Genomic DNA, 12,179 nt, shown 5'->3' on the forward strand with positions numbered 1-12,179 from the left:
ACCTTACTTGTTACATACACACCTAAAGATAAGCATCTTTAGTTTTCAATTCATGGTTAATAATAATTAAGGATGTTGTATAATTTATCATGCTACAATTATTCAATCATTTTTATTATATTGATCCTATAATTTTATTTCAGATCCACGAAAGCGATATCAAATACACTACAAATGAAACTTGACACTTTCCGGGCGCCAATTTGAATGCCATTGATAATTATCAGGTATTTTATCATATTTTTAGAATTTACATAACAAATAAATTTGATATAATTATTTTTAAAAAATGCAATTTTAATTTTATGCTATTTTTATCTTTAATTTTTTTTTGTAATTAATATTATAAAAATTATAAAATGTCGCAACACTGTCCGCCATTTTGATTTGAATAACAAATATTTAAAATGGCGGATAAAAATTATTAAGAATGAATTCAAAATTTTAAGAAATAAAAAATCATTAATCAAAATAAATATATTTAAAAAAAATTAAGTTAGCCGATACTCAAAAATTTTTTATTAATTAAAAATTAGAACTAAAAAACTATTTTTAAAAAATTCCACGTATAATTTTTAAAATTTTCTACATATTAAAATTTTCGTTTTAATTTTTTAAAAATTATTTTTCAATAAAATAAATTAAAAAAATTTTTAAATGTTGGCTAATTTAATTTTCATCATTAATTTTACTATTACTTTTTTTAGAAAAATTACCAACTCAATAATTCAATCAAATAAAATTATTATTATATAATTTTGATTTTTAAATATTTACAAAATAATCTATAAATTACAAGTTAAAATTTTTCAAACATTAAAATTATTCATGGATTAAAAATGAGATCTGAAAAATTTTAAATATTAATTTATAATGACAAAATAATTGCACTATTTTGTTTTTAAACTAAATTTGACATTTAAAAATGTTTACAATATAAAATTACTACAAAAAGAAATTTATTTAAAAAATTTCACGTAAAAATTAAAAAAAATTTTAAGTTAAAATTTTTTTTTAATATTTTTTTATATAATAATTCATTTGATATAAAAATTTAATAATTACAAAAAAAAAGAAAAATTTTTTATTAATTATATTAGAACTAAAAAACTATTTTTAAAAAATTTCACGTATTATTTTTAAAATTTTCTACATGTAAAAATTATTGTTTTAATTTTTTAAAAATTATTTTTCAATAAAATCAATTAAGGTAAAAGCCCCAATTATTGACAGGGGTCTAAATATTGACACCCTAAATTATTTTTAAATATATTTAATTATCTGTAATAAGAAAAACTATCATAAAAATTTCTTATTAAATTCTAATTAATTAAAAAATTGAAAAAAATTACTGTCAGTTAATATTAAATATTAATTATTAAAAAATAAAGTTAACACCATCAAACTCGTTTACGAGCGTCTATTTTCTTAACAACTTTGGTTAGGAAAGCATTTTTTTTTAATGCTGTTTAAATTAATTTCTTCGTCTAATTATATGATCTTTTTTTTTTTTTAATTAACAATATATGAAAAATTTATAAAATTGAATAATCGAAATTAATTGTATGCTTTATAATATTTAAATAATGGGTGTCAATAACTAGTTGATAATTTTTGAGTTGAATCTCATATTGACAGCCAGTCGACAGCGCTATCACGCCTTTTTTTTTACTTTAACTTAAAAAATTAACTGTAAGAGTTTGAACTCTTCTGATTAAATAAATTATTTTTAAATTAATTTTTATATTTTTAATAGTAATTAATCATTTATGGAAATTATTATTAATAAACTTTAATAAAGGTTGGCAATAGCCTAATCGGCTCGGTACCTGCATTTCGAAAGAGTGGGACCAGGGTTCGATTCCGGCGCGCACCAATATTTTTCAATGATTATAAACTAAGAATATGTGCGTTTCATTGCCAGCCTCTGTACCGGTCGGGTTTTCTGTGGTTTTCCCGTAAAATATTAAAGATATTAAAGCAAATTTTAAGGGAGTTGGGAAAGAACGGATAGGGGAAAGGGGGGGACCTACTCAGTGGGAATTTTTTCGTAATTGAAAAAATAATCAGACAGCCCAGACTGGGAATCGAACCCAGATCTCTCGGTTACGCGCCAAGGGCTCTACCAGTTAAGCTATCCGAGACAAGTACTGACTACTTTATTCAGTCACGTATATAAGACCCACCGAGCAAACAACGCCACCGTCCATCTTACGGTAAAGAGCCATATTAAAGCAAATTTTAAGGGAGTTGGGAAAGAACGGATAGGGGAAAGGGGGGGACCTACTCAGTGGGAATTTTTCCGTAATTGAAAAAATAATCAGACAGCCCAGACTGGGAATCGAATCGTATAGTTATGGAGGTAAAATGTCATTATGGAAGTACCTCCATACTATTTAAGACCGTAATGCAAATGCAGGTACTGATTATAACGCGTAAGTCGGCCACAGTCGCAGCACATGTGTGTCGGGCATGAAAGAAAAAATCCCGACATGCAGGGGGGTGGGGACGAAAAAGTGGTTGAGAGTTATAATGACGGGGTTGAGAGATTATATTGCGGAGAAAAAAGTGGAGAGACAATAATTCCCCACCCTCCCTTGTAAAACACTCTACAGTGATACAAGTAAAACCATCCTCAATTATAACTTCAATAATAAACTTTAATAATATTGATTACTTAATAATAAGTTTCGATAAATAAGAATAAGCTGATGATTCTAGGCATGCTTAGTATAGGTGTCAATAATTGGGGCTAAGGTATGTCAATAATTAGATCAATCAGTTTTTTAACCTGTCAATAATTGGGGTCTCCGGATAATCTATTTAATTATTTAAAATTAATTAGTAAATATCAGTGATTATGATTTTAAAAAATTAGGAAAACGGTTGACCCTAAAGGCCATCCCTGCAACTTCCCGCTAATTCCGTTAATACCTGGCCGCTTTTTTGAGCTCTTCGAGCTCAAAAGTACAATCTGTGTGTTGTTTTCAGCTGTCCGGGCGCAAAAAGATGCCTGTTCTATGCTTTTGAGCTCTTTGAGCTCAAAAGTCTGATAGAAGTTTCATAGAACACTATTTTTTGAATGTTCATACCGCAATAACTTTTGAAAGAATGAACCGATTTTTACGCGGTTGGCGGCATTCTACGCAGTTTTTTAAGCCTCATAAAGAATTTTTAAGTTTCAATTGGTCAAACTAGAAATTTCGGAGTAACTCTGAAAAAACACTTTTTTCGGTTTTCTTTCGTTCACGATATCTCTCGAACGAATCAACCGATTTTGACCGGATTGGCGGCGATCGACGTGGTTTTTCAAGGTTGAGAGCTGATTAGTTTTTAGAATCGATCGGTTGAGCCGTTTAAAAGTTATCCCAAAAAAACCACTTCAGAAAAAATTTTTTTTCCTACTTTTTTTTAGATTTCTCCAAATTTCTCAAAATCTATCGGTCCGAATCGGTTCAAATTAACAGAAAATTTAAGTTTGGCGAAGCCCTTTCGAATGGCACCAACCGCGATGAAATCGGTTCAACCGTTCAAAAGTTATAAGAGGTTTACATACTTACACACACACACACACATACATACAGACATAGTGACACCCTCGCGGGAATAGTCAGGAAAGCTTCCTAGGACCTCAAAACGTCGAGATCTGATGAAAGCTCGATTTTCGAAAAACGGGGTAAAACCAATAACTTCCCGATTTTTGAAAATTTTCAATTTTCTTAGCGGGAAGTTAAAAAAGAAATTGATTAGTAAAAACATTACTTGAGACATTACCACAAACAAAATTCAACAATATTGATATTTGATTGCTTAAAGAAAATCAAATCATAACTTTGACTCTTATAGTGTCAATAATTGGGGCTTTTACCTTAATTAGAATATAAAAAAAGTCAGCCACTTTTTTAAATTTTTATAAAAATAAAAAAAATTGACAGCTGTCAGTTGAATTAACTCTCATAAAACACTCTTCAATTTCCAAAATTTTCCCGCGTCTGCGCGCGCATTTTAAAAATATGCGCGCGCAGCTGGTGCTGTCATGGCGTCAGTGTCTAAATTCTGCAACTCAAGATCCCGAATCGCCTTTTTAAATATGCAATTTACGAGCATAATTTACCTAAAATACCTTCAGAGTATCTTGATAATTAAAAAAGTGTGATAAAATTAATTATTAATTCTACTTGCGGCAAAAAAATCAGTGTTTTATAAACAGTTTTTAAAAAACAAAAAAATCGATTATTCAAAACATGATTCGCGTTTGGTCTATTTACTAACTTTAGTAAATAATAATAATAATAATAAATACTAATTTTATAATTAATTAATTAATTGATTTATTTATTAGTTAGTGCTTTTTTTAAAAAAATAGTGGATTTAAATTTAATAATTTAAAAATGGCTGAAAGTCATTGCGAGTCGCGAAGCGACGAGATAAATCCTGTCGCAACAGTGCAAGGACATCCATCATGCAATTCCATTCGACAGATTGGTTATGTACCGTGTACTCCACCGCCGTCGTACCATAATATTAATTTACCTCCAGGACATCCGGCGAATTTAATCAGCGACCGCGGAGCTCCACCGTCTTATGAAGAAGTCATAGATCGCAATGGTAATTTTTTTTTAATAAATCAAAATTAATTTAGGAGATATTAAATAAATTTTAAAATTTTTTTTTGTAAATAAATTATGGCAAAAAAAATTAGAAAAAAAAATTGAAAATTTTAAAAAATAAAAAATGCAATTTTTTTAAAATTATTTTTTTGGAACAAAAAAATTTTTAATAAAAAAATTAGCCGACTTTTTTGACTTTTTAATTTATTAAATTAGAATTAAAAAATGTTTTTTAAAAATTGCACTTATAAATTTTTTACAACTGAAAATTTTTTTTTATTAATTTGTAATAATTTTTTCAACGAAAAAAAAATTGTAAAAATTTTTAGATGTCGGCTAACTTAATTTTCATTATTAAATTAGAACTAAAAAATATTTTTTATGTAAAAATTTAAAAAAAAAAAAAAATGCAATTTTTTTTAAATAATTTTTTTTAACAAATTTGTTTGTTAAAAAAATTAAAAAATTCTTTAGTGATTGCTAATTTTAATGGCTTAAATTTAGCAGACATTAAATAATTTTTAGAATTTTTTTTTTAAATAAATTATGGCAAAAAAAAATTAGAAAAAAAATTGTCATGTAGAAATTTTAAAAAACAAAAAATTCAATTTTTTAAGAGTAATTTTTTTGGACAAATTTATTTGTTAAAAAATTCTCTAGTAGCTGCTAATTTTAATGTCATTAAAAATTTTTTTTAACAAATAAATTATGGGAAAAAAAATTTACTTATAAAAATTTTGAAAATGAAAAATTCAATTTTTTTTTAATTATTTTTTGGAACAAAAAAATTTTTAATAAAAAAGTTGGCCGACTTTAAAAATTTTTTTAATTATTAAATTAAAAAATATTTTTTTAAAGTTTTTACAAATTAAATTTTTTTTTTAATAAAAAATTTTTAGACAGGTTTATTTTTATTAAAAATTTATTATTTTTTTTATAATAATTTATTTAATATTTTTTACTTCAGAAATTCCGGAAGAATCTCTTTTTTTATTATCGTTATAATTAGTTAATAATTAAATATTCACGGAATATTTTAATCTTTTAAAGGTCAAGGTTTAAGCCGGCGTTTAGTTAATCTTTGTGGACTTTGTGTCCTTGGAGTCTAAAGGATTTTTATTTCTTTATTTATAGATTTTTTTGGTGTCGGTTTTTGTTATATTATTTATGATTTATTAATAAGAGCCGGTTGAAATTTTTTGTGGTTTAGAATTTTCTGGAGGAGGGTTAAAAATTTTTAAAAATTTGAAAGCATTTTAAAAGCTAAACGATTTGATCGTCTGATATCCACATCTTCTATGAACAATTCAGATAATAAGGTTTATTTACAGAAAGTAATTTATAAAAATAATTAGCTAAATAATAGGAATAATAAGAAAATAGGGCTATTGAATCAATTAAAAATAATTTAATGGACAAATGTGACGGAACAAATTTATAGAAATAACTATTAAAAACTCCGCCAACTTTACATAAAAAATTGACAAAAATATATAAAACCAAATTAAACTACACAGAAAAAAATTTCTTGACTGGAGAATAAAATTCTTGGCTCAAATAAATTTCCGGGTGCCCGAAGGAAGACCGAAGTTGTCTTGGCCGAAGTAATAGTATTTTTCTTGAAATTCTATTCTTGGTGGAAGTAATTTTTATATTGGATCAAGATTTTTAGATACTTTAGGGAAGCAGCGCCACCTACTTCAGCTGAAAAAAAAATTTTCTCACCTTGAGAAAATTTTTCTCTTGAATATTTGATACCCATTTTAGATTATTTTAGCACGCAATTATACATATTGAATGAAAGAAAATAGTTCAATATTATTTGATCTTCCCATTTGACATGTTTGTCAATAAAAATATTAATGAAAATTTATTATCGAGATATTTAATTTTTTGGAGCAAGAGAAAAATTTTCTCAAGACAAGAAAAATTTACTTCTGTCAAGAACTTAATTTTTGGAGCAAGAGAAAAATTTTCTTAAAACAAGAAAATGTTCTTGATTCAAATAAATTGTCTTGGATCAAGATACGTATTTCTTGAAGCAAGAGAATTAATTTTGTTAAGATAAGTGAAATTTCTTGTGTCAAAAAAAAATTTTTTTTTCGCCCAAGAAAATAATTAGCAAGAAAAATATTTTCTTGGTTCAAGTGAACCATTCTTTCTGTGTACAAAAATTCCTTAAAATAATAATATGCTCGTGCCAAAATTTTCCTTACTCTTGAAATTATTTAAATCATAAATGACTATTGCTAAAAAAATATTAAACCCAATTTACGATAAAGATATACCCATTAGGGTTGCGCAAAAAAACCGACTATTTTTTTTTTTTTGAGTCTCGAGTGGAAAAATGTCAGTTTATGATGTTTTAAGAGCCCTCTCCAAAGAACAGCTGAGAAAAAAATTTTTAAGAGGTCGCTCCAAATTTTTTTAAATTTCAAAAATCAAAATTTGTTTTTTTTTTTTAATTTTTTTTTCTCGTTACGTCACAATTTTATAGACCAAAAAAAAATAAGTTCCTGAAAGTTTCAATTCAAAATTTGAATTTTAAAAGGTCGCTCATAATTTTTTTTCAATTTCAAAGTAAAAAAATGCTAATCCAATTAAATAGTCACTATTAAATTGGGAAAAAATAATGAGCGACCTTTTAAAATTCACATTTTTAACTGAAACTTTCAGGAAAACCTTTTTTTTTGGTCTACAGATTTATGACATAACGAGAAAAAAAATAAAAAGAAAAAAAATTCGATTTTTGAAATTTGAAAAAATTTAGAGCGACCTCTTAAAATTTTTTTTTTAAGCTGTCCTTTGGAGAGAGCTCTTAAAACATTCAAAAATTTTTCTTAGTCTCTTAATTATATTAATTTTTTTTTTTTATTAAATCTTAACGAATTTTTATTCAATGAATTTTTTTATAGGATCAATATTTTCGCCGTAATATTAAAAATTTGAACTATTTATTTTAAAATTGCAAAAATTTTGGCCCTACTTATAATAAATTATTTTAGAAAAGCTTATAAAACATTAAAAAGGCACTAATTGAATTTAATTTTAAAAATTGTTGCTAAGTTATTAATATACTAATTATTAAAAAAATTTTTACAGCTCCACCACCTTCATATGATTCATTATTCGGACGTATGAGAGAAGCTCACAAAACATCAAAAGGCGTGTTTGATTTTTTACTAAACATAGTAGTTCTCCTTTTAGGAACAAGTAAGCAAAAACTCAATCAGTATATATGTATATATAAGTCTTGACTTTAAATGTCTGGAGTAATTTATACTGTTGTTTACTCTTGCAGTTGGCTGTACAATAATAATTGGCGTGACAATAGTAGTACCAGTTTGTATGATGATAATCGGAGCAGTATATCTGTACGACTGTCCACAAGGCGAGTACATTCCAGTGTACTTACTAGTCGGCGGGGGCTTCGGTGTATTTAAGCAGCTATTATATCTATCAGCACGTGTTCGTCAGCGGCCAGAGGACAGGGACGAGGAGAGAATACGCCAATCACCGACCTTAACGCTAATTAATTGCTTTACACTCGGATGGTTTATTATCGGTAATTTGTTACAGCAATCAATCAATTTATTTTATTAATACGCCAGTGACCTGGGAGTTCAATTGTTTTTAAATTACTCAATTACTGGTAATTTAACTTATTCGAGAAAAATCAACCGATTTTTTTTTTTTAATTCTATTATTGTTAAGAGAATAAGAAAAATTTTGTATCCAGTCATATATATGATAAAATCGGTTTTTTTTAGTGAAATTTAGTGTCTTAATTTAAATTTCAGCCTTTTCAAGGATTCGTATCATTCTCACAGATATTCAATTTATTGAAAGTATTAAGGCTGTATTTGAAGAAATCTCTAGATCCATAACTAAAAAATTACCTTGTATCTTGAGAACTATTGACATTCTTAAAGTTATAAGCTCATCCTGATGTTACACTCATCGAGACCTTTCATTTGAGTACCCACATCAATTTTTCATATATTTTATATTTTTATATATTTAACAAATACCATATATATAAAATATATAAAAAATACCATGTGAGTACTCAAATGAAAGGTCTCGATGAGTGTAATATCGAAATAAGTTTATATCTTAAAAAATGTCAATAATTAAAAAATGACCTTGTATCTTTGTGAACTATTGACATTTCTAAAGATATAAGCTTACCCCGATGTTACACTCATCGAGACCTTTCATTTGAGTACCCACATCAATTTTTCATATATTTTATATATTTATATATATATATTTTTTATATACATACATATATGTATGTATGAAAAATATTTCAAAAATGCATGTGGGTACTCAAATGAAAGGTCTTGATGAGTGTAACATCAAAATGAGTTTATATCTTCAAAAATGTCAATATTTAAAAAATGACACTGTATCTTGTGAAATATTGACATTTTTAAAGATATAAGCTCATCCTAAAGTTACACTCATCAAGACCTTTCATTTGAGTACCCACATCGATTTTTCATATATTTCATATATTTATATATATATATAGATGAAAAATATATCAAAATTGCATGTGGGTACTCAAATGAAAGGTCTTGATGAGTGTAACATCAAAATGAGTTTATATCTTAAAAAATGTCAATAATTAAGAAATGACCTTTCATCTTGTGAAATATTAACATTTTTAAAGATATAAGCTCATCCCGATGTTACACTCATTGAGACCTTTCATTTGAGTACCTACATCAATTTTTCATATATTTATATATTTTATATATATGTATATATGAAAAATATATCAAAAATGCATGTGGATACTAAAATAAAAGCTCTTGATGAGTGCAACATCAAAATGAGCTTATATTTTTAAAATATATATTATATATACATGTATATATTATATATATATATACATGTATATATAAAAAATATATAAAAAATGCATGTGGGTACTCAAATGAAAGCTCTTGATAAGTGTAACATCAAGATGAGCTTATATCTTAAAAAACATCAATATTTAACAAAATACAGTGCAATTTAACCAGAATCATTATTTAATAAAGCAAAATTTTATTTACTTATATTTCTCAAGTTGTGGCAGTCACGTAGTGACTGCAAAGTTCTTAATTAATTATTAGAGCTTCAAAACTTTCAATAAAATATAATTGCTTCTAAATCGGTTTATTTTTCTTCAAAATATCGCGAAATTTAACTCTATTAATAACACCACCCCAATGATATTAATATACCTAAAAATTATTCATAAAAATCTAACTAATAATATTTCTAGGGTCAATGTGGGTTTACAAGGAATACGAACCAAACTATGATCCATCACTGGGCAAATACTGCAATAAAACCCTATATTTATTCGCATTCTGGCTAATAACCCTAGTGTACATATTCTTGGGAGTAATAACCGCTGGGTTATGTTGCATTTCAATTGCAACAATTATTTTCCAAAGACGACCACCAGATCGTCTAGTCGCCATGTGAAATACCGTTATTCCTATTTCGTTGATAAGAGTTAATTAACGCACAATTTAATAATTGACAATTAATTAATTAATTAATTAATTAATTAATTAATTAATTAATTAATTAACGTGCCATCGGTTTTATTTAAATCACTAAATAAACTAAAATATCGTTTAAAATTACGACATGATAATTCATGGACGGGCTGTGGATATTTTTGTTATTTTTTAATCGGATATTCTTGTGCCAACTCGCGATATTTATTGTATTAATTACATCGACGCAATTAATATTACTGTATTTTTAGTTTAAATACTCATTAGTTTTTTTTAAATCAACGTAGAAGACTGTAAGAAACATTTATTATTTTCCGTCCACGGAATTATACTTTTTTTTTTTTTTTTAACTATTTATCGGTGTTGTAAATAATTATTTTACTCTAAGATTATTATTAAATTTATATTTAACCTATAAGTAATAATTAATTAATTATTATAAAGAGAACAAACATAATTTCACTATGAATATTATACTCATTATTTTTACTTAAATTTAATATATGAATATATACCATATATATTTATATACACGTATTTATAATATTAATATTGTATCTTATAATACTTAAAGTATAAAAACTATGATAAGTTTTAATTATTAATAAATTATATTAATTATCGCAAGGATATTTTTCATTTAAAAGTTTTAAAACCCTTTAGTTATTATTCATTATTAATTTAATTTTTTTTTTAGAAAAAAAATTGACTTGAAAAATAGTTATTCAAGTTTTTATTCTAAAAATTGGCTTATAAAACACTAATTCATTAGATATTATTAAAAAAAAGAGATTTTTAGTAGGATTCGACAAGATGGCGGCTGCAATTCCCGTGCCATAAAATGGCGGCAATACCAAACGCGGCAAATTTAAAATTGATTTGGAGGGAATTTATTTTAAAAAGTGAAACTTTAGGAGATCCACTTAGAGTAGTCAAAATTTAAAAACTAGTGGAATTATCAACTTTTTTTAGACAAAAAATTTTTGTTAAAATTGACTTAGAAAATAATTATTTAAATTTTCAGTGCATAATATTGTTTTATAAGAGGTTGATTCATTAGAAATCATTAAAAAAAGAGATTGTCAAGACTATTCGACAAAATGGTGGCTGCAATTCCCGCGCCACAAAATGGCGGCAACACTAAGCGCGGCAAATTTAAAAATGACTCTTAAAAAATTTATTTTAAAAAATATTACACTTATGGAGATCCATGCGAAGGAGTAAAATTTTTAAAACTAATGGAATTATCAATTCATATTTTTTAATTTATTAATTGTTTGTTAGAATAGACTTGAAAAATAATTATTCAAGATTTTATTGCATAAAATTGTTTTACAAAAGGCTAATTTATTAGAAATTATTAAAAAAAGAGATTCCCAAGAGTATTCGACAAAATGGCGAGTGGAATTCCCGCACCACAAAATGGCGGCTAATACCAAGCGCGGCAAATTTAAAAATGACTTGGAAAAAATTTATTTTAAAATGTTACATTTAAGGAGACCCACGCGAAGTAGTCAAATTTCTAAAACTAGTAGAATTATCAATTTAGAATTTGTTTTAGAAAAAAAAAATTTTTTATTACTTGTTTGTTAAAATCGACGTAAAAAATAATTATTCAAGTTTTTATTGCATGAAATTGTTTTCTAAAAGGCTAATTCATTCGAAATCATTAAAAGAAGAGATTTTTCAAGAGTATTTGACAAAATGGCGGCTGCGATTCCCGCGCCGTGAAATGGCGGCTAATACCAAGCGCGGCAAATTTAAAAATGTAGAGAATGTATTTTAATAAATTATTTAAGGAGATCCACGCGAAAATTTTTAAAACTTCCTGAAAATTCGTAAATTTTACGGAGCCTAATAATTAATAAAATTAAAAAACAAGTTTCGGGGATTTTAATTAATTAATTGGGGTAAATATTGTAATTTTTACATGAATGGAGATACCACCAGCCGGTATTTGGTTAAAAATTTAATGCAATCAACGATTTAAAAAAAATTTAATTTTCATTGAATTTGATTGAAAAAATAATAAGCTTTCGATCAAAAC

The 12,179-nt window shown here is 26.0% G+C and overlaps 1 protein-coding gene across 1 annotated transcript; it reads left to right on the forward strand.

Moving 5' to 3' along the window:
- The first annotated feature begins 24 nt into the window (after positions 1-24).
- LOC123267382 lies at positions 25-10,449 on the forward strand. The gene is made up of 5 exons (XM_044731975.1): positions 25-227; positions 4,367-4,608; positions 7,713-7,823; positions 7,912-8,175; positions 9,889-10,449. Exons 1-5 carry the CDS (start codon positions 208-210, stop codon positions 10,092-10,094), a joined length of 843 nt encoding a protein of 280 aa, XP_044587910.1. The 5' UTR covers positions 25-207; the 3' UTR covers positions 10,095-10,449.
- Positions 10,450-12,179: the final 1,730 nt, after the last annotated feature.

This window comes from Cotesia glomerata, linkage group LG6, assembly GCF_020080835.1.
Source record: "Cotesia glomerata isolate CgM1 linkage group LG6, MPM_Cglom_v2.3, whole genome shotgun sequence".
Classification (NCBI taxonomy): domain Eukaryota; kingdom Metazoa; phylum Arthropoda; class Insecta; order Hymenoptera; family Braconidae; genus Cotesia; species Cotesia glomerata.